Source organism: Myotis yumanensis, unplaced genomic scaffold, assembly GCF_028538775.1.
Source record: "Myotis yumanensis isolate MYYU_CA2020_CCGP unplaced genomic scaffold, mMyoYum1.0.hap1 SCAF_12, whole genome shotgun sequence".
Classification (NCBI taxonomy): domain Eukaryota; kingdom Metazoa; phylum Chordata; class Mammalia; order Chiroptera; family Vespertilionidae; genus Myotis; species Myotis yumanensis.
Window position 1 is genome coordinate 59,308,521 of NW_027223763.1, and position 23,268 is coordinate 59,331,788.

Below are 23,268 nucleotides of genomic sequence, written 5' to 3' on the forward strand. Positions count from 1 at the left end.
TGCTTTAAAATAAGTAAATGTTATATATTTGAACTAATGAACAACATCACTTGCTCATTTCACTCACCAGCAACATCCACTGGCCTCCATGGCTGTGCATTGGTTCATCTAGTGGTTCTTGGGGCTAAAAAGATCATTAACATCATGCCTATTTTTTTCAAAATAATTTTTATGTTTTTAGGGCTCTTTTTCTGATTCTTAATGTTACCTTAGAAATGTTAATGAGTTAAAAAGCTATGATGAAAAAAATAAAACTCACTAATAATCTCTAGTGCTCTCAGGGAACTCCTGTTAATGCTTCTGCTTTATTTTTTTATTTTGTCTATAGCTCATAACACAGGTGCAATCATACTGAATGCAATAGACACTTGGATATCGGTGACTTAGTGTTCTTGGTGTCTACTATTCTAAAGCAAGCTAGAATGTCCATGACTTGTAGTGACTTGACATTTTGCTTGAGTCCCTTACACTATAAGACTAACAAGTGAGTCTACCTGGCGGCCAGTAGTTCCATCCCGAGAGAGCTTTGTTGCTCTTTGCTGGTGTCATTTACGCCGCCATTTTTTTGAAGTGATAACATACTTTGTTTCCTAGCCAGAAGTGCTCTCAAAAGGAAAACAAAACTTAATAGTTATAATGGGAGGAAAGATAAAGCTAAAAATGTATTGGCTTTTGGCTAAAATTAAGAATGTTTTTCACAGGTGACTTGGAGCTATGACATCACTAATCCCATCACATGCTCTATATACACAGGGCAGTATATGTTCTGGTGGCAGTGCCAACGTGGGCACTCCCAGAAGTCTAGAGGCAAGCCCCTCCTGGATGTCAGGGATCTACTGCATGCTTAACTTGTTTTCTGCTTCATTCATTTAACACTACAGGAGAAACCCTTGAAGCTGAGACACTTGAAATCTAATCAAATGTAAAATTCTCTCGTGCTTGCCGTGCTTCAGCCATAGCTCTGTCTGACCCTGGGAGATTTTCTTTTCATGCAGTGCCTGCTGGTTTGTGCATTGGTTTGTGTCATCTTTGCCTCTTGGGTAAAGGGTAAAGTCCATCATGTGACCAAAAATATATGCCTATGCTTCACCAATGACTAAAGAGGCATAGTTTTAGGTCAGCTAATGAGCACCTTGTATTTTCAGAGTGGCTTTAAATGTAAAATAGGCTACATTTGGCCTTACATGTCTCCTTCTATGAGATTAGTAAGACTGTTACGGCTGCCTGGGAGTAATTGTGCAAGACATTGTTCGTGAGAAGATCACAGAACCACCTTTTCAGATTTGGTTTGAAGGGGCTTATATTGGCAAGGCTTGGACTAATGAAAAGAGCTCTCCTTCATTAAGCATCATGGTCACAGTCATTAGCAAACAAATGTGTTTGTAGCTGGAACTGCCTCCAGGTGCCCCCCCCCCCCCCCCCCCCCCCCCCGCCCTCCAGGAACTCAGAGCAAAGGTCCTAAACAAATGTTCAAGTTTGTATGGCCCAAGCGGCAGTAGTTTGGGAGTTCCAGCGGACTTTTATTGTCCAGCTCCATTTAATTTGACAGAAAATTGTGTAAGTCATCCTGGTCAGGTACCAAATTGTGAACAGGATCTCAGAATTGAATCCTAATGTAATTGTAAAGAAATGATCTGCAGCGTGAGAGGCAGGATGTGTAGTGGGCACATAAAAACCTGGTCATGCTAATTTGGTGACGAGTCCAATGGCTATGCAGCCTGGTGGGTCAGAGGGGAGCTTTGGAGCACAGCAGCCTGGCCTGGGATCCTGTCTCGACCACTTACTGGTTGAGTAGCCTTTGGCATATTACTTCTCCACACGAAGCCTTGGTTTTTTTTTATCCTGTGAAGTGAGGATAATAACAGTACTTACCTCATAGAGTTGTCATGAGGAATAAATGGCATAATACATTAAAGAGCTTAGCAGAGTGCCTGACATATGATAAGTACTCAAAACACGTTAGTGACTGCAGCTATTACCACTAAGATCATGACTGTGATAATGTTAACGTTACATCAGAGAAACTCTTAAACTCTAGTAATCAGTTTTCTCCTCCATGAAGGGAAAAAATAAAACTCTAGAATTATCCATGGATCTAAAAATGTAGTTCTTTATTTCTTATCTTTACAATAAGAGACACAAATCCCTAGGAAATATCTTCATGAAAGTAAATCACATTTGTCAGATTTTTTAAATATAATGACCATGAGAAATGAAGATCATTAGCATCTCCTGATCCCAGCATGCATTTGTCTAATAACCCCCCTGAAGTAGCTTAGAGACACTGTCATTTAATTCACATGGGATCTATGCCAGGTACGTCTCCAAAAAAGGAGAACACAATGTAAGAACTAGAAAATGTTTTCAATTAAAGTGTAATACAATGTTTTCCTAATCACAGCAGCCTTTTTGTTTTATTACAATAGGTAAGTGATTTAGAAAAGTAATAACTTCCTTCTTTTGATCAGCCTCATTTAAATATACTGCTTTGAGCAGCTAATGAGTCAACAATTAGAAAGATCACCACAAAACCTCATTTCCACTTTCATGCATTATTTATAGTGTGGTAAACAAAACAGAGTTCTGGTGCTTCGTAGAGTGCATGGTCGTCTTTCCCAAGTTTATAGACATATCATACAGTATCCAATGTATAACTCAGTTATTGAGGCAATTCAGTTCTTCTATCAAGCCACTCATCACTAGTAATAATAATCACTTGCTCTTTCACATTTAAATTTTTACATTTAATTAACTGCAGTTCTTTTAATGAACTTGTGAGTTAATAGAAAATGTATTTACCATTATCCTCATTTTTAACCTCAATCTATCAGTTTGATTTTACTAGCTAAGTAACTTATTTACTCAACTTCTCTAGGCCTGTGCTTTGCCATTTATAAAATGAGTCAGAGAGTAGCTATGAGAATTAAATGAGATAATGCATGTAAGGCTTAGCAAGGGGCCAAGCACTCAACAAAAGCCAGCTATTACTCTTAAATTAGAGCCAAACCTATAAAATGACTTTTCCAATGTTGCTTCTACTTGAAGCTTATAAAGGGTTTCCACATCCATTATCTCAGTTTAGTTTTATATTCCCGGAGAAGTTAGCAGGACAGAGATCATCATGCATATTTACAGGTGAAAATACTGAAGCCCAAAGCGGTGAAGTGACCTGCCCCAAGTTCTGGTGGACAAAAGGGAGCTGGGTCATAGATCCTAGTGCTTCCAATTCAAGAATATCTCTGATTCTACATGAAGTCAGGGAACCTGGCCCCTGGTGCAGCATTTGTGCCATCTCTGCAACACGTACCCTTGTTTTTCATGATGGCTTCAGCAACCTCTGAGATCTGGTTTAAACTCAACATAGATCCCCACGGCCAGCACAGAACTGCCAACTATTTCAGTGCAAAGCTGGGGCCCTGAGTCTTTGAATTGACCACACACCCAGGTTAAGCAAGCCCCTTTCATATAAGTATAAATACAGTTGTTTACTCCAACCAAGCAATGACCAAATCCCAGGGGCACATTCATCCCAGTTATTTAAAAGCAGTTCAGAAAGTGCATTCATTAGTATCAAGAATGTTTCACTACAGAAACAAAGGTGTGAGGACATTTTTAATATTTTGGGTCAGATGATCAAAAACTCTCCAATAGTTGGTTTCGTAGCCAAAAAATAAATATGTGCCTTAAAAAATGTTTTCAAATCCTAGACAATGACACAGGACCGTTTTGGTCTGGTTCCAAAAGATAAATGAATGTTGCCTAGTAGGTACTATGGTTTTAAAAAAAAAAAAAGTGTGACTTATTTACAGAATATTTTCTCATTTGCTGGATCCCAACTTGGCTCTTTAAATAACAGGGAAACTTACTATGTTTCATCAAGTCACGAAATGTTAGAGGAGGAGAGATTTTTAGATGGTTTTCAATCAGTGGCCCACAGAGCTCCAAGTCCTGCCCTCAGCAGTTGCTAGGAAAGCTTCAGGTAAGATAGCCCTCCAGGAGATTGGTTTCCAGGCACCCATTCCTACTTCATCTTAAAAGTCCTGATTTCATCCCATACTTGGATTTTGCAGAAGACCAAAGCAAAAGTCCTGATGCACGCAAGGTCACACAGCAAGAGAGTGGCAGGGAGGAGAACGGACCTTCCATCTCCCAGGTCCTTGGGAGGTCCTTTGCTCATTATGCCAAGATCCTTTGTGCTCTGCCCCTCATGAAAAAGGAAATGATTGTTTCTCTTCCAACTTTTTATTACTTATCTCGTGCCCCTTTCTGACTGTTGATTAGGAAGAGACTGGTTCCTATTGCCCTAGAGTTGTCAAGAGAAGATGAACTGCTCTCTCTGTACCAGAACTCTTCCCACAGCCCACAGTTTCATTCATTTTTTATTGTGAATATAACCTGTGCCAAGTTCTGTCCTTGGTACCACAGCAAAGGCAAAGAAGAATCAACTCAAGTCTGAGCCCCAAGACTGCCCTGGCGGAATTGAGTTGTACACCTACACAACAGCCCGATATCTGAAAGATAGATGAGACAGAAAGGGAAGAGACAATTTTTTAAAAGCTGTCGTGGCTATTTCTGGGAGATGTCCAATGGAAGAGATGCAGAGTGAAGCCAAGCAGGCTAGAAGCACAGCTGCCATTAATCTGCCTTTCTCTGCCTCAGATCACCCAGTCACCTCTGCCTGCCAGAGCAGCCTCCCTAAACTGCCAAACCACCTCCCCTCACACAGATGGCAGAGCTAGCCAAAGGCAAGGCGGGAGACTAAGATGTGCACAGTGAGTGGCAGTTGGGGAGTTTCTTTAACTGTGTTTTTGTGTTGGCTTGCTTCAATTCTGGTTGGTAGTAGTGCTGCTTGCTTTGCACTTGCACACTAACAGCATGATTTTATTGAACGAACATTTACTAATTGCCTTTGTGCAGAGCCATGTGTTAAGAGATATGGTAAAGAATCAATGTGGATTCTGTCCCTTGGTGTTTTAAAGAACACTTATGCATGGTTAAGCGTTAGAACATAGTTAAACATGATGAGAGGAGTTGGTGCTACGGGTATTTGGAAAGGGAAGAGAGAATTTCTGGCTAGGTGTTGAAAGAGAAAATAAGGACAGGCTTTCGAAGAGGTAGCACTTGACTAAGAAACTTCCCTGGACATTATGGAACCCTGAAGACTTCGGCATTGGGAAGGGATGTATCGGTTGCTATGGCAGCAGAGAGCGGGCTGGATTGGAGGCAGTGATGCCTGCAGGTGGAGAGACCTGTTAGGACACAGCTGCCAAAGGGCCCAGACACTGCAGCTAGAAGGGAACCCAGGACAGAGAAAAAGCAGAGATGTCCCACAGTATCTGGCTGGGGTGGATGGGAGGCTGGCAGTGCTCTGAACTGTGCTAGTGACCGCAGGAGAAGCAGCAGTTTGCAGGGGGAGATGATGAGTTGTCCGGAGGCTCTGAGCGTGACACACCTAGAGAACATCCAGCTGCCAGGAAGTGAGAACGGAGGCCCTGCAGCCCGAAGGAGAGGCCAGGGGTCCTGAGAGAGCCACCGAAAGGGACAGTGGAAACCAGGAAAGGGACTCCTTATAAAAAGAACCCCACAAGTTAGGCATCCATAGAGTTAGTTATCGTGGGATTTTTTTCTTGGAGAGATTTATCACTCTATGTAAATTCCAGCTGAAGAGTGGGAACGTGCATATGGCTTGATATTTAAAGTCCAGGAAAGTGTCTAAAGTTGCTTCTTCAATGATTTCAGGACAATAACTCAATAATCTTTAAATAACACATGGAATTTGAGGTGATGAACTCATTTAGATTTTATATTACATTTTCCAAGGGTCTCTGTTTTATACTTTCTCAGACTTGAGTTTTGTTTTTACTTGAATGTTCTAATTCCTCTGAATGTACATTAAAAAAACTTGGAAAACAGAGAAACATTTAAAAAAACAAGAATGAAAGAAACACCAATAACTTAAGCACCAGAAACAAATAACTGTTTTGGTATTTTTCTAGTATATCTGTGTATACATATGTGTGATATATATGCACACACATATGTACTCACTACTCACATACCCATACACTTTGTGAAAATGGTTGTATAGATAATATATGAACTCATGAATCTTTTTGGTATTATGAATCCCATTGTATATTCTATTTTACATTGCATTATTTTTAAATTGACATTACATTTGAACATTTTCCATGTCTTTAAATATGGTTCCAAAGGCTTCAGGTTTATAGACTGCTTAATATTTCATGACATGAGCCTATCCGACACTGAAGCACCCTCCTGTCATTGGACAGTTCTGCAAGGTGTGCACTTTGACAGGATCTGGTGTGATGACTTCCTTCACATGAGTCTATAATGACCACTTACTCCTCCTCATCATCTTCTCTTCTTCCCACCACAATCCCTGACATTGGGATTTTAAGAGGGAGACAGTTCACTCCCCAGTAGAAGAGGTACTTGAGGGGTCAGAATAGTTAAGGCAATGGAGAATGAACAGGTTTGCCCTCAAACCAACTGTTTCTTATGTCTTCCCTTTGTAATTCTTTTTAAAATCATTTTGTCTCCATCCCCACGCCCAACACATTCATACACATGTAAGAGTACATACATGTATACACATACTATAAATCAAGACCTAAACATGGGAAGTCTTTCTTAACATCTCTAAATGAGATCCTTTGTCATCATTCTTCAATATATACACTCCGCCTAGGATAAAAGTCCAGTGTCTCAAAGGCGAGCAATAGAAAGTTAAGTTTCGGCAGCAGAGCCTGCCCCTCGGTGACAGTGTGCTGAAAGGCCAAGGCCATGGCATGAACCCCAAGAGAGAGCAGAGCCCCTGCACAGGCATATGCATGAACAGGACTGGACAGAGCACCATTGTTTTGATATCCTTCTGTTTTCACAGGTGCCATAGAGTCATTTTATGAGTCTTCACTATGACCCATGCCATAGAAAGACAAATATAGCTATAGTTTTGCTGAATCCAGGTTTAAAGCTTCTTGTTTAAACAAAAACGTAATTTCTAAATCAGTCGAAAGCAAAGCCTAACCTCTCAAATTCTATACATTCCCCCCTTTTATTCCCTCTTTTTCATTTCTAGCCTGTCTCCTTCAACATTACTGCCTCCGTTTTAAATATCATCAGCTGATAAATCAGTTGGCAAAGAGCTACAACAGTTCATTCTAATACTGAAGATGACAAATTATAGCTATAAATTTCTTCAGAAGAGAAGGCAATGATATGCATTTCTGCAATTAGAAATTGATGTAGGCATACTAGGGTTAGCTAAAATATTACTGCGAAGTCAATTTAATTTATTTCCTAATTAACTACTATTAGATTATGTTCCAAGTTATTAGAAGAACTTTGGAAGGGAGCATTTCATTAAAATACGGTTCTTTAGAAAGAAAATTTCTAAATTATTGGACATAAGATTTATTGTAACGATATCACACTATTCTAACAGCAGACAGGATTAGCATTTCATATCCAATTTCGTGTCTAGTAGAAGGCAGAAAACAATAGGAAGTTTCTCTAACTTGGAAAAACAGGGAGAAGAGCTTAATTTTAATATTCATTTCATTCTTGTGTTACAGCTGTGAGATTTTGCATTCCCTCAAAAGGCAACATTCAGTTTCATGAACACTGTTACTTAAGGGTAATACATATACATACACCATGAAAATTGAGTCCTACAAATGAGTTTTTAAAAAAACTTTATTCATACAAATAAACATAGAAATTTAGTAATGTAAGATAAATAAGTAAATTAGTACCCCAATTGTTGTCCCTCCTGGGAAATCTATCTTCATAGCTTTGTTTCTCATTTTCTTTCAAATTTAAATTCTTTCACATATCCCCTTTTCAGTAATTTCTTTAGGAATTACCTCTTTATCACTTCCTCTTTGTTCCTTATAATCTCCATTTCCTCATGATTGCCATTTAGTGATTTTTTTTATCTTTCTGATCCACAGTATAACCAGTTTACTTTTTCTACCCAGAAGCTTTGCAAGCCATATATTAAAAAAACAAAAATACTACATCATTCCATTTGAACATTTTCCAGGTCTTTAAACAAAAACCTTAATTTACTTATTTAATATAAATGTAAACATGTATATTGAATATAGATATAAATATTTATAGTAAATATAGATATAAACATTTACATTGAATAGAGATATATAAATATACACTCATCCATCAAGGAATACATATAGAAAATACATGAGTTCCTTCAGAATTCAAAAGAGGGACTTCCTGTCATTTGTCACTTGCAAAATAAGCACCTGCTGCTCATATCCAATCAAGCTCTGCCCCAGGGTGACCTGTGTATTGAGCTCTGTCTTGCACTCTTGAGGGAGGGTCTATTATACTAGCTCTTTCATCTAAGACCCAGAAGTCATATATCTTCCACAAGCCAGGGGACTCGGGAATAAGAAAGTCTTGCCAATTGGAGACTTTAGTTGAATTCAGTGAGGTAGATTAGTGTCGTTTCTTGGAGTCCTGAAGGCCTCTGGGGCCTTCCACACAGCCTATCATATCATTCCTTGTAAATCCATTAGCCGTACAGACTATCATGTCACTTCTCAAGGCTTCTTTAGTGTCTCTCTCTCTCTCTCTCTCTCTAAATTGCACAGGTTTCCCAGGGCACCAGGTATACTAACAACAGTCATGACAATTGCAACCACCACCATAATAGCAGTTAATACTATATCACAGAAAAGATCTTTCGTACTTATTTTCTCATTTTAATTGTCCTGCCTTATGTTGGTAGGGATCTTGCTTTTGTTGATAGCTGCCTACTATATTCACTAATTCTCCTCCCCTTTATAAAGTAACCAAGTGGCTACTTTCCAGCCATTACTAAAATCCTTAGGTCTGCCAAGAGAAGAAACCTCTTTGCTGGGTTATGTAGCACATTATATAGCATTGTCAATTCCCAGGTACATACTCTTCTATATTGCTTTCTCTTTCATCATAAGTGACACAGTCACTGTAATTGCTTGGTGAGCATCTGGAAGCAACATTAATAATGATGATAATAATGACCTCATAGGATGTATAATTTGGGGGTTTAAAGAACATTTACAAGCTTATTGTGTCATAGTTAATGATGAGGTGCCAAGTTTTCTTGCCACCACCCTTTCCCTTGGTATTTCCTGCTTGGATCAGAGAACTAATTATAGTCAACGGTACCCTTTCAAAGAACATGCCCCATTCTAAACTATGTGGTAGCAGAAAGATATTGAACTGTTTGTGTGTTGTTTTCAAGACAATTTATTAATGTTGTTTTGCATTTGTCTAAAAAATGTGTATAATGTAATTATTTAGTGTTTATTTTATTGTGTGTACCTTCTACTCAGAGGGTTGGCATTATTGTTCCTAACAGTGGCGGATACAAGCAGATCATGCCTTATGACCTCTACCATCCCCTTCCTCGGTACGTAAATCAATCGTCCTGCTGCTAGAACTAGTCAATCCATCTTCTGCTTCTTTCGTATGTGCATAGAGATTTTGTGTTTTTCTGTCAAAATAAAATGGTAGGTAGTATGTTTTGCAAGCCATCCTGAGCTCTGCTTTCGAGTAATACTGGCCCGCTCAGACTGAAGCCTGTCATTCAAAAACCATTTTAAGATAGGCTCGAGTTCATTAGAGTGGACACAGTAATTCACTCTGATTAGGTTCAGTGGATGGGTTTATGTTATGTCTTTCTTTCACTCCCTTTGTCCTTTTCTGAATTTCCTCTGCAATTGGACCCTAGTCACTAAAGCCCTGTTGCCAACTGCTAAACAAACATTGCCTGGAGTATTACCACAATACCATCCATGTGGAACTCCAGATGTGGTACTTCTCTGAATAGGGGCTTTAGATATCCTCCTTTTGTTCCGAAGTATGATAATTAAGTAGAAAAAAAGGCAGGGTTTGGGTTTTTTTAAAAATATTCTTATTATTCAGAAAGTTTGAGGGGGCTTTGTTTTTCAAAACATTTTAAAATTCCATGTTCTATGTTGCTTTTTTAAAGCTACAGTAGCTCTGTAAAACTAGAAAAAATTATGAAAGTTTTTTTTTAAAGAACTTGTTCTCTTTATTAATATATTTATAAGAAAACAGGAGAAGCTGAAAAATATGCGAGCTGCTGAGTGTATTATCAGCCACACTGGAAACAGCTCCCCAGGTAGCAGGAATTAGCATTGGGTTTGAAATAACCACCCTGCGAGGAGAGACCTTTGCTCCATTCTCGGGGCTCATTAGGTCTTCAGGGAGTCAGCTGCTTTTTAGAACCCAGGGCTTAAAACAGATTGCAAACATAGTAGTCGGAAATAATCCACAATAGTTTGCTCAGTCTCAAACTAAACAAAGCCTGGGATATAATTTTATTGTGAACTATAAAATAAAGCAAAGTTTGATTGAAAATCTCCAAATACTTAATGAATTAGAGTCCCAGTGGAGGCATTTAGGGCCATCTCGTCCAGCTCCCCAATGATGTTTCATTCTCCCATTCCTTCCCCCAAATCACACCAATCATATAGAGAGACATATGTTTACACAAATATGCATAGATGTGTATCTAATGCATATGTATTCACACGTGTATATACATACCAGTTGTGAAGCTACTTCAGCAGTACATTAGTTTTCATATACCAGTGCAAGTTGTCATCCAGTCTCTACTTAAATACTTCCAGTGATTGACAGGGAACTCACTTTTCACCATTTAATGGTAGCAGTGGAGAGGGGCCTTTATATTATATATAATTGTGTGTTTGTTTTTAAATTCTTCCACTTAGTAGTCAGCTCTCTCCCACTTTCCTATGACTATATTGATAAAGATGATAAATGACTTTAGAATGCTACTGATGTATCATTTTGCTTGTTTGATCCAGAATCAAGCTTATATAGTAAACTCTTCTTGAAAAAAAAAATAATAGAATGAAAATATAAAAAGATTAATTTAGCTGAGCCAAAACTTCATTTGATTTCAATTTCTGTATCTGTAAAGCAAGACACATGTATGTGCTTATGGGAAGGCTGTGTATTTCATGATAAAAACAAAGTTGGGTGTCAGAGTGAGTGAGCAACATCAAGTTTATGTTTTCCCTGTAATGGCACTCCTAAATTTCTTGGATATCTATGCTCTCTTTTGTTTATATTTTTTCGGTATGCCTCATACCTGTCTTAAGTTAAACTTGATTTATTCTGTATTTGGCTTTCCTCCAAAAGCCTGAAGCCAGCACTCTCAGTAGCAGCTTGAGATGAGCCTCCCTGATGTCCATTTGCACCTGCCTGGGCACACATTGGCCTGTCCGTGCATCACAGGGGTAAAAGGCTATTAGCAAAAGGACTATAGTTCTTATTTCTTGCACTTCTGTTACTGAACTAATTCTAAAGTTAGATATTCTGCTTTATTTATAAAGTCTTAGTAAATGGAAGCCACAATATGTTTTCATTTCATAAGAAGAATTGAGGCTCAGAAAAGTTTCTCAGATGGAAGCAGAAGGCCTCACTTACTGGAATTATTTAAATGGGCTTACGACCACACTGTCAACACAAAACACAATTAGTGAATTTTTATTTTTTTTGTTTTTGCTTTCGGTTTTTACTATAACACGTATCTGAACAGAATATAAGAATGTAACCTGATAAATTATACTTCATTCATAATTACTATGTGCAACTTGTTCACATCATTCTTAATTTTGAGAAGTTCTTTCTTAAACTAAACACACTGTGTGTTTAACAATGAAAAGCCAAAGGAGTTAGAATATATGTTATATGAAAATTCATTTCTTATTTTTCCAGAAAAAGATTCTTGGACATGCTTTTCTTTTTCTTTTTTTAATATATTTTTTATTGATTTCAGACAGGAAGGGAGAGGGAGAGAGACAGAAACATCAACGATGAGAGGGAATCATTGATCAGTTGTTTCCTGAATTCCCCCTACTGGGGATCAAGCCCACAACCTGGGCATGTGCTCTGATCAGGAATCAAACCATGACCTCCTGATTCATAGATTGAAGCTCAACCATTGAGCCACACAGGCCAGGCTTTTTTCTTTTTTTAATCCAAGCACTTATCTAGTCCCTGTATAAAGATACATCTCTCACCTTTTGTTATACATTCTTTAAAGCACCCAGTCATGCTTTGCTTTGAAATTCCTCCTAATACTATTGTTAGGCAAGGATTCATCTGACAATTTTTCCCATATAGAACTATAGTTGCATGCTGTAACCATACTATAAATTCTCAGAATAATATTAGCATCATTTGTCTTTCTGTGACTACTGACATGGAAAAGGATACTTATGACCGTTCATGAAATTACACTCTGGAGCAGGCCCCAGTGTTGAGACAGAAATTAATCACTCTCTCTTTAGAAGGGTCAAGTTTAGGGATGTTAAAGTACCAATTAAAACATGTGCTCCTTTTATGGCATCTTAATGTTCTAAGAGATTAAAGTACATTCAATAACATATTCCCACTTCACTGTCAGGTCAAATCCAAGGCGAGCATGTACTTCTCTATGCAGCCCCGTTTCAGTCTGAATCGGACCTGTTTTCCACCTCCTGAGGGAAGCTCTCCAGAGAGCTGTGGAGACAAATGAGGACTGGGCTTACCTTTCTGGAAGAGAAACACGCCACAGCGCTGCTTCGTTCTCTTGAAAGGGATCAGAAAGTTTCCTAAGGGCTAAACCGAGGGCCTCAGTTTCCCCATAATAACATTTTCTTTTGAGTCTCCTGGGGAAATGTGCATAGGAAAATATTGTATTTGGCAACAAGTTTAGGCTGTTCGCAGTGGAGATAATAGTTGTTGCCTAGACTCGAGCAGTACAAAGAAAATGTGGAGGAAAATTCTCTGTTAAACACACATTATACAGTCTCATGCACAAGAGAAGTCAGGATCACATGTTCATGAAATCCTACTTAGAGAATAATTTCTGTCTCCATACTCTACCTGTGCAATATTTTGTGTTTTTTAAAGAAGTTTTTATTTATTTTCAGAGAGAGGAAGGGTGAGGGAGAGAGAGAGACAGGGGTGTGAGAGCAAAACATCGATCGGCTGCCTCCAGATTGACCCTTCGGTGCACAGGATGTCACTTCAACCAACTGAGCTACACTGGCCAGGGCCACTTGTGCAATATTTTTAAATTTAACTATTCAAGTGGATTAACTTGGTGATACTTTGTGTTGCTCTCATTAAAATTATATCTCTCCCAATTCTAAGAGAAATCTTAAAGTTCCTCAGCAGTCCTCATCAACAAGCAGAATACATGCAAGAAAGACAAGCTCAGTTCCAATGTTTCTATTTTTTTAAATTCTATACTCTCTATATCTACAGGAGGAGAGAAAAGGATCAGGCCGATACCTCTCTGCATCTGCTCCCAAATGCTTCAGAGCTATGGGCAGATCTGAAGAATCAATGGGATTCTCTTAAACGTTATGGATAATATTGTTATTTTCTCCATTACTTACCTGTATTTCTAGATTCCAATGCCATTAACCTTCCAACTGAAACCAAACTTCCTCACAATTCCAGGAGTTCTTTATTGGGGGAATGCTAACTGCTAGTACCCCTCAATGGAACAAGTAGGTATTACCGGTACTAGCACGTTTGCTCCTTAGTGTAAGGATGGCACAGTTTGGACTTCAGAATTGTGCTGAATCCATGTACAGGGTAGTCACAAAGCTGACGATTGTAGAAGCAAGAGGGGAAAGTGTTCAGTTTACCTTGATCTTTCATGAGCTTCTCGTGTGAAAGAATCCGGAAGCTTAGTAATAAAGTATTGCATTGAAAATAAAAAGTGTCAGCCCAGGTGCAAACTATATAGTGTTAATTGATTAATCAATTTTAGTCTTGACATAAATATTTAATGATTTAATAACATATATTTCTATATTCAGAATATATATTTATAAAGCATAATATACACACATGTAAAACATGTGTATTAAAACTAGAGGAAGAAAGACTGAACAGCTCTCTTTTCTTTAAAAATATATATATATATTTTTTATTTCAGAGAGGGAGAGAGAGAGAAACATCAATGATGAGAGAGAATCATTGATCGGCTGCCTCCTGCATGCCTCCTACTGTGGATTGTGTTGCTCTCATTAAAACTATATCTCTCTTAATTCTAAGAGAAATCTTAAAGTTCCTCAGCCCTGACCAGGAAGCGAACCATGACCTCCTGGTTCATAGGTTGACGCTCAACCACTGAGCAACATGGACCAGGTGAACAGCCCTCTTTTGAGTAAGTTACAGACAACACAGATATCTCTGTGGACAGCTCTCAAAACAGTAGTTTCTTACATTTGTGTAGGGCTTCAAGGTTGACAGGGCACTGTTGCCAACATTGACTCCTTTTCTCTTACTCATCAGATTTCAGGCAACAGATGGCTTTTAGCCCTCTGGACCATAGCTTCTCAGAACCCGATGGCCCCAATAGGCACTGGGATTGGGGTTGGTTCAGAAAGGTCACTAAGGAGGTTTGGCAATGTGCATGTCTGCCCTGATAACTCCCCTTGCTTCTGTAGGTGGGAGGCCACCCCGTGGACCGCGTGCTCCTCCTCGTGTGGGGGGGGCATCCAGAGCCGGGCAGTTTCCTGTGTGGAGGAGGACATCCAGGGGCATGTCACCTCAGTGGAAGAGTGGAAATGCATGTACACCCCTAAGATGCCCATCGTGCAGCCCTGCAACATTTTTGACTGCCCTAAATGGCTGGCACAGGAGTGGTCTCCGGTAACTGTGCCTTCTTTCTTTGTTCGTTAAGAGAATAAGTCCACTCTTCCCTCTCATCACCATGCCCCCACCGGCTACCCTGTGCAGCTCCCTACTTCTCCTCTTGAGGTGTCTAGAAATCTACCAGTTTTCTCCTGGAGTAGGCATGCCCCAAAGCCGGCATCACCAAAAAAATGAGTAAATCTATATCCCTATCTTTCTTCAAGTTTCTTCAAGAAGCCTCTACCCTCTCCATGTCCCCTTAAGGACAAGGAGGCACATGTTTGTCAAGAGTAAGTGAGGCCAAATGACTATTCCTGAATCCGTGAAAGAGCTCAGTAGACCTAAAGTTTTGTGTTTTGTTGTGTTTTTCTTTTAAATTTCTTATCCTTTCTCTATATCCAAAAGGGGATTGAGTGGATTAAAATTAAAGCTATGTATATCATCCATTGGAAAAAAAAAAAGAGGCAATAAAAATCACAAAATAACTGGAAGAGATGAAGTAGAATAACTAAAACAAATACATTCTAGATGTTAGAGAAGATGCTGCAGCAGCTTAAACAAAATTATTTGGATTTGGGGTTTCCTGGCTGCCAGTGCAAAAAGATCTGAAGTAGCAAGGGAGATGGAAAGATGGGGGGATAAACCCTTGTGCCCTCGGTCACAGAGATGGCAAAAGACTTTTCATTTTAGCTAAGTGGCTTTGTGGCAGCAGATCCCAGATGTGACGTTTCTCTTTTTCTATACTTGCTCCCAGGCGTATAGAACCACTGAGGTGTTGTCTACATCTGGCCATTGAATCAGTTCCTTTAAACACTTTTCTCCATGTCAGTATCATCAATTGGATCAGCCAGGCTGCAACATAAATTAGCTATGATGACAGTTGAAAAACTTTCTATGTCCATGTCGGAGCTAGAATTTCCCATATTTTGGACCTACCAATCATTATCAAAGGGACTTATTAATATTAAAATGCCTTGTTAGTCATCAAAATGAGCACACTCTCTAGTTTCTTCTCTCCTTTTTGCTGCTTGGTTTGGGACTTTGCACAAAGTGGGTGTTGAAGGAATGCTGATTGAGTAATCCAAAACGAAGTGATTGCATCTTCAGCCAGCTGCACCCTAAAAGCCCAATAGCAGAAAGACCCCATGATGGGTAAGAAGTGGTTTAAATTCATCAGGAGTCCTTATATACACAAGCAGCCCTTTGAAAAACCTCAGTGGGAAATGGAGAAGAGGAAACAAAGCTTTGCCTGTGAGTCTCCTCTCTCTTGCGTTCTCCTTCTAGTGCACCGTGACGTGTGGCCAGGGACTCCGGTATCGCGTGGTTCTCTGCATCAACCCTCGAGGAATGCACTCAGGAGGCTGTAACTCCAAAACCAAGCCCCACATAAAGGAGGAATGCATCATCCCCACCCCCTGCTATAAACCCAAAGGTAAGTTGGCAGGTGCTCTGTGATCAAGCTTTTTAGTATGTGTACTTGGGTGCTGTTTTAAACTCCTTAGAATATTGTTAAGTATCCCACGTGTTCTTAGTAACTATTCTTTGTAAACTTAGACTCTACTAAGTGGACTTAACTTTTTAAAAGATCTTTCCAATAGTCTTGCTTGCAAATTCTTATAAAGCACTACATATTTATATAATGCTCTCCTGAGTCATAACGTTGTTTGAAGACTGTTGCTGAGGAATATCAGATATTATAGAGATATTGTAGAAATATGTGTGGTTAACTGTCCACATTTCTGGCTGTTAAAAACAATGCAGTGAATTCTAAGTGTCCATTTTGCTAAGCAGAAAATACATTGGGAAGCCTAATACCTCAAACAGATGAAACAGAAAGCTGTTGCTTTTTATGTTAAAAATCAACACATTATGAATGTAGTGGAATCCAGAAACATAATTTGAAATGAAACATTGAAATAAATTAGAATTTAATAGTTACTGCAAATAATTTTAAAAAGTAGGCTTTAGAACAGTTCTACCCTAGTGAGCAAGATTACAATTATGCTGGACCACTCAGATTAGCATGAATATTAAACTGACTTCTCTGCTAATATTGGTAGAATCTGTGTCAATGAAGTAGAAAATTCCAAAGTCACAAACCATTCAGAAGTAAAGGACTTTTTGTACAAGCTTCCTCCTATTTTTAATATTGAATAGGATTCCCATTTTCTTCTCAATTTATTTTCTTAAGCCATTAAATTTCTCCAAAAATCAGCCACTATATAGCTCTTTATTATACTACAGTTTGCCCTTGGTAGGAATGACTAGCATTGTGAAATCTAAATTAATGATATAAAAGAAAAACAAAAGCATCCTGGAAATCCTGATTAATTTTAATTTATCACCTCTCTCTCTAAGCCTTAGTTTCATCTGTAAAATGGGGATAATAACAGTAGCTCCCTCAGAGACCATATGAAGATTTAATGAGATACAATGCAAACAGGGTGCTTAGCTCACTGCCTAGCATGTAGTAAGTGTTCTATAAATGTTATCTTGACTATCATTAGCATCCTCATATGTGGGAGGAAGTACATCTGACAGGATTCAGTTCAAATAGGCAGTAAAGTGCAATGAGCCCACTATTCGTGCCAAGCTGAATGCTTCCTTATTGAAAGACAGGGATGGCTCATGCTGTCAGAGATGGCGTCATTGAGTCAATTAGCTGGGAGACGCGGACTAGTTGTTAAATGATGGTTAAACCCTCAATTTTGCAGACCGCCATTTAATGGACAAAATAACAGTCTGTATGTCATATGTGAAATTAACAACCTGTTAATTTTCAAATGTTTTTAATCAGTATTTGCTTATGTTTAAGTTAACAGGTTATTTTTTGTTGTTATTCCCTGTTATTTTTAACAAATTTTAGCTAATAGGCCATATGTTGGGGAAAAACACTGTAGTAATTTCACCAAATGTCAATAAATATTACATATCTACAACTATAGTCTACATATGTAAATCCTAGGGTCGCCGCTCGTAAACAGTGTTTGGCAAATGATTAGCATGTGATCACACCGCATCACACAGGGTAAATAGTTCTCTTGCCATGTGGCGTGACTTTTGCCGCAGTTTTAATTGGTGCCAGCCGATGTGCCCACGTGTGCTAAGTCACACCCCAGCCGCGTGCATTTGTTAACTCACAGTGACTGGTGAATGCACGCATTTACTAGACCCATTCAGAATAAGTTTAAAATTATTGCGATACATAGAGAAAACTTTTCTGTTAAATTAAACTTTTCACACATACTTAATTTTTATTACACAACTGTATCTACATAACTAAAAACAGGTAAACTAATTGGCCAATTTTTTAACAGATACATTCAGAAAATCTACTTTATTATATAATGGGCTTTCAGCTTTAACGGACACCCCCTTGCCCGGATTAGTCTGTTATATCGAGGTTTTCCTGTATATAGGTACCGTATTGCTGAGTTTAAAGTGTTAGCCAATCTTTTGGGCTTTGGCAGTTTTATATTTCTCACTCGCTTTGTTTTCTGACCGTAAACAATTGCTGCACACAGAAGACAAGAAGCGATGCCCTAACTTAAAATAGTCAATTAGTCATTAGCTCTGTCTTTACCAAACCACTTCAGAAAAAGAAAAGCAGTTTGTGGTTAAGTATCAAAAATAAAATCGGGATTTTCACAACTAAGTAGTGAGTCTGGCTCTACTTAAGCATCATTAAAATGCTATATAATTCTATGGTGTATGCCTATATAGACATTTCTTTCATCTTTGCAATTATATGTTATAAAATGGTGATAGAGCTTCACTGGCTTATACTATAAAGCAAATATGCCTATAAATGGCCCTAATAAAATATGTCAGAATGGAAATCTTGGCAGTTACTTCTGTAGGAGCAGTTTTAATCTCCCTCTTTCTTTTTCTCCACAATTTCTCCCCAGGAAGTAGTTAGGAAGCTTGTTCTGAATTGTTTGGCCAAAGCTACAGAAATAGGTGAAACAAGTCAAATCATGGGTTATTATCCTTCAGTTGCTCATATTCCAATTGTCAGTGAGCCTTGGAGTGTATAGTGAATGAATCGGATATCTGAAGCAATGGTTTGTAAATATCAGAGTGGCAGTTCTGTTTGGTTTTGACAATATGGCATAGCTCACACTCAGACAAAGGCAAAAGAAAAGCAAATTAGAATTTATGAAAGTAACATGGTATAATTTTTTGTACTTTGTGTTTGTTTTAAAAGGTAAATATTGCTCTATCTTTTCAACAGAAAATAGTGAAAAGATACTTTGATGATATATTGAGCTAGTGCTCCTGGAGTTATAACTTTCATAATTTTATATATATATAAAATAGGGGGAAAACATACACAGTATTATTAAACATGTTAAAATCACATTCTTTTTTTCTGGATATAATCATCATCAGAGGCAGAAATTTACCTAAAAACATTATTTGCTGTTATCAACATAGCTTGTGGGTAATGTTCATACATAGCTTGTGGGTAATGCAAACTCAAGAGCTAGTTGGGGTTCTAACCTTATCTCTTTTATGTTCATACATTTAATTCTCAGAGAAAGTTCCGGTAGAGGCCAGGGCACCATGGTACAAACAAGCTCAAGAGCTAGATGAAGGAGCTGCTGTGTCAGAAGAGCCCTCGTAAGTTTGAAAACCACAAGTTGTTTTGCTCTTGAGGCCGATCGGGCTAAAGAAGGCCGTGTCTCGCTGGTTGTGGCTTTCATAGGTTCTGAACTAGGTGCAGCCCTCTTGCCAAGCGTGAAGAGAGGCTCTGGGCTGTCAGCTTGGAGATCCATCCGTTTCAAAGTGCTTCTCAGAACAGGACTGCTCCCTAAATGCTTGTCCATCTTGAAGTAAGAAAATGAAAGGGTAGTGCCTACGCTATTCTCCAAAACCTGACTTCCTCTTTCCCAAGAGGCCAAATGTGACAAGGCCCAGCTGATGATGACGTAGATTTGAGGTAGGAGCCTGGGCAGCTTTCATACTCCTTATCGCTCAGCTTTGCGATATAGTCACTCGCAAAAAATAAAAGTGAGTGAGATGTATGTGAGGGCAAAGGAAGTTGATTAGCGTTTCCTTTCTCTTTCCTGCGATCACATGGATACTAGGTCTTTGCCTCACTTGATCACGGTCTCATTTCTGCTCGGTTTTATGAAGGCCATCAAATTTGTAACACCACTAGGCACAAATTTTTCACAGAAAAGAACGGTTCGTCCATTGGGTAACACATTTTGTACTTCACAGGACAATAAGCAAAACACAGCTTGTTTCTGTACCATAAAGTTACCACAGCACCTTTTTCTACTTCTCTGAGAAAAGGCTTTAAGAAAGAATGCCTAACCACGGCAGAGCTTCGGAGGAAAGGCAGTGGCTAAAGGTCGCAGTGCCATATTTTTCTTTTCCTTTCTCTCCTGCCAATACCGGGCTTGACAGGCCTTCTTGCTGCTGAAGAGGGAGAAAGCAGTTCATTTTAGACCAATATTAAGTCTTTCATCCACTGAGGTCCAGGCTAAGACACTATGTAATTGGAGCCAGTTACTCCTTACATATCCTCTTAAGTTAAATGTTGAAAACCAAGTATGTATTATTTTACCTAAACAATATCTGCTCTCCCATGCACTATATTTTGTCATTTAGCGTAACCCTACATGGAATATTGTATTATGACCAATGTTAAATGGCACAACAAAGTTAAAATTAAATCCAGACATTTTGCATCCATAATTAAACATCCTTCCCATTATTAGACACCTTTCAAGTGAAGGCTGGAAGAAGCATTACCTATGCTCAGCCATATTTTATAATGAGTATTTTCCACTAAAGGTCTGTTTAAGATGCATTACGTTTAACTTTAATCTTAATAAAATTCTTAAAGTAGTTAAACATATACTTTTAGCCACTGGAACTCCAGCCATATATTAGATGATTAAATTTTATTCTCAGTGTAATGGAATTGCCATCTTGGCATGATTAATCTGAACTGAAGTCGATTGTAATTGGAGTGCTGGTGCCAGGTACAGGAAATGTATACTATTATGCTCAGAACAATTACTTTTATACCAAAATGAAATAAATGACAGCTTTAGGATAATGTAGTGAAAGGTATATGGTTTCCACACTTTAATACACTTTACATGTTCAGTGCACCGAACCGTAGGAAAGGTCCAACGTGTCACATTATATTTTTTATTGATTTTGAGTTTAAAAAACATAATTTTGCACGGGCTTAATTCTTTCTCTCTCTTTTTTAACCACATGACTAGTTTGTAAATGTATGTAGCAACCTATAATTACTCTCCATAGTATAATGAGAAAATGACATACTGTCAGCAAGTCTTCCCTCCCCACACCGACGAGACTCGCATTGCTTAAATTAAACTGTAACGTTCAGAAGCTGTGGCTGTCACTTCTGCGACAGAGAAGCAGAAACAGTGGCCCAGAACTATTATCTCTCACATTGGCTCCAGTTAACCTAGACAATTCTGTAGTAAAACAGCAAATATCATTTATTTCCCCTTATTTAAAACCAGTATCACTAGCCTGTCTCATTAAATAATGTAGGGAAAGACTTTAGCGTATGGAGATACTATTATTGAATATTAGGTATTTTTGGTAACCCCCAAATGAAAAAAAAATGGTTAGCACTCTGGCCAAAAACATGTTGGAAAGCAACCACTGTAAGATATGACCTGCCAAGGAATAACTAAAATTTTCTAGAACAGAGGTTTGTGCCGGCAGTGCTGGTTCACTAAACTGACGCTATACAGAAGATGCAAATACATATGCCAGTCTCCTGGGAAGGCTGGACTAAGTACTGAGATTGGGTCACGTTGTGGCAACGCACTTAATATATTGCGATCCATGTAATCAAGCTGCAGCCTCATTCAGAAATTCTTTTAGACTTCGATTGCTTTTTCCTCAGCAACAAACTGGTTTACTCATGCCGCACTTGATTTATATGGTCCCAAGGTAGGAATGTAGTAATGAATGGATTGCTTTGACATAAGAATTGATTCCCTAACCCACTTGTGGGAGTCAGACCCTCTAAACTGATTTTTCACTGGTGGCCATGGTTTCTCTTGATTCAGGCACATGTTTTTATCAGGTTTGTCTGACAAACATCAGCAAGAATGTTTAAGCAAGGTCGTTTTGATTCTCTCCACTGAACAGGACAGTGTGAACAAGGTCCAACCCTAAGCAATGTGAGAGGTGAGCCAATAAAGTCGGTCAAGCATAGACAATCTTATGAATAAGACATCCTTGCTTCCGAGACTGTCCGCTGAGGAATCCGTAGAAATCTCTGCTACCCGATTCACACAGAAAGCATTATGGTTAGAGACAGATTTCTACAACTAACAGATTCCGGGAGCGTTGCATTTTTCTGAAGAGAAGAGGGTGCCATTCTAGCACTAGAAGGAGGGAGATAGGATATGACTAATGGACTTCTCCTCTGCTATGATTTGAACTCCTTCTGAATTTGCCTCCAGCTGATGAGAGTATTGTTAGGTTTAGAACGTGTGTAAAATACCAGATTGAGCCCAGCTGATGGCCTCCTCTGACAAATATGTGGGAGTTGCTTTCTAGGGATGCTTTTAAACCCTCAAAATTTTACTTTTATTTGGTGAGGGATCAGAACTACAATGTGGTAGAAGAGTTATATTTATGAATCAGGTGAGAGCTAAAGAAATTATCAACTTGAGTTCCAACCTTTTTTCCCCCTTACTTTCGGTCTTTGTTGAGATGTAAGTGTAAATATTACAACCACCTTAAGCCAAGTGAATGTTATGAATACTTTGACAGCTTAATTTCTTTTTTCTTTTTTTTAATCTTCACCCAAGGAGTGAGGATATTTTTTCCATTGATTCCTAGAGAGAATGGAAGAGAGGGGGTTGGGGAAATGAGAGAAAGAGAGAGAGAGAGAGAGAGAGAGAGAGAGAGAGAGAGAGAAACAGCAATGTGAGAGAGACACATTGATTGGTGGCCTCCTGTAGGCACCCAGATCAGGGATTGAACCTGCAACCCAGGTATGTGCGTTTGACTAGCAATCAAACCTGTGACTCTCTGGTGTGCAGGTCGATGCTATAATCACTGAGCAATGCTGTCCAGGGTGACAGCTTAATTTCTTGAGCCAAAAATGATACTATGGTGACCTCTAGAACATGAAAAGATATAGTTCGTCTACTATTGCCATATAGGGAGTTAATAAACTGGCCTTTTTTAAAAGCCTAATCTAACTAAAAGAAATTATTCATTTCCTTAACTCCTCAGGCCACTAAGGCCACCAATGCCCTAGTGTCATCTGTTAAGGAGGCAGGTGTAAGGAAAAGGTATGGCCTGGATACTCCAGATGCTCGGCTTTCTCTCTCCAGGCTTTCTGCTCTCCCAGCAAAGGCATCCCAGGGAGAGGCAGGGAGGACTGACTAAGTGGGCACCTAGGTAGTGAGGTTCCTCCCAGATTTATTTCAGATGCTGGGAGTTCTGCTTGGATGGCTCAGAACAAGCAAAGGTGATTCCTTTGGGCACTACATGGTCAGCACAGCCATTTGTCCAGCCATCCCTCCA

At 38.9% G+C, this 23,268-nt stretch overlaps 1 protein-coding gene across 1 annotated transcript in view; it reads left to right on the plus strand.

The window, feature by feature from the left end:
• The window catches only part of ADAMTSL1 (ADAMTS like 1), an 876,403-nt gene that overhangs the window by 646,799 nt on the left and 206,336 nt on the right, over positions 1-23,268 (plus strand). Inside the window, exons 13-16 of the mRNA XM_070429962.1 lie at positions 9,395-9,445; positions 14,538-14,742; positions 16,009-16,156; positions 19,263-19,347. Coding sequence (XP_070286063.1) covers positions 9,395-9,445; positions 14,538-14,742; positions 16,009-16,156; positions 19,263-19,347 — 489 coding nt within the window. The remainder of the gene's footprint in view (positions 1-9,394; positions 9,446-14,537; positions 14,743-16,008; positions 16,157-19,262; positions 19,348-23,268) is intronic.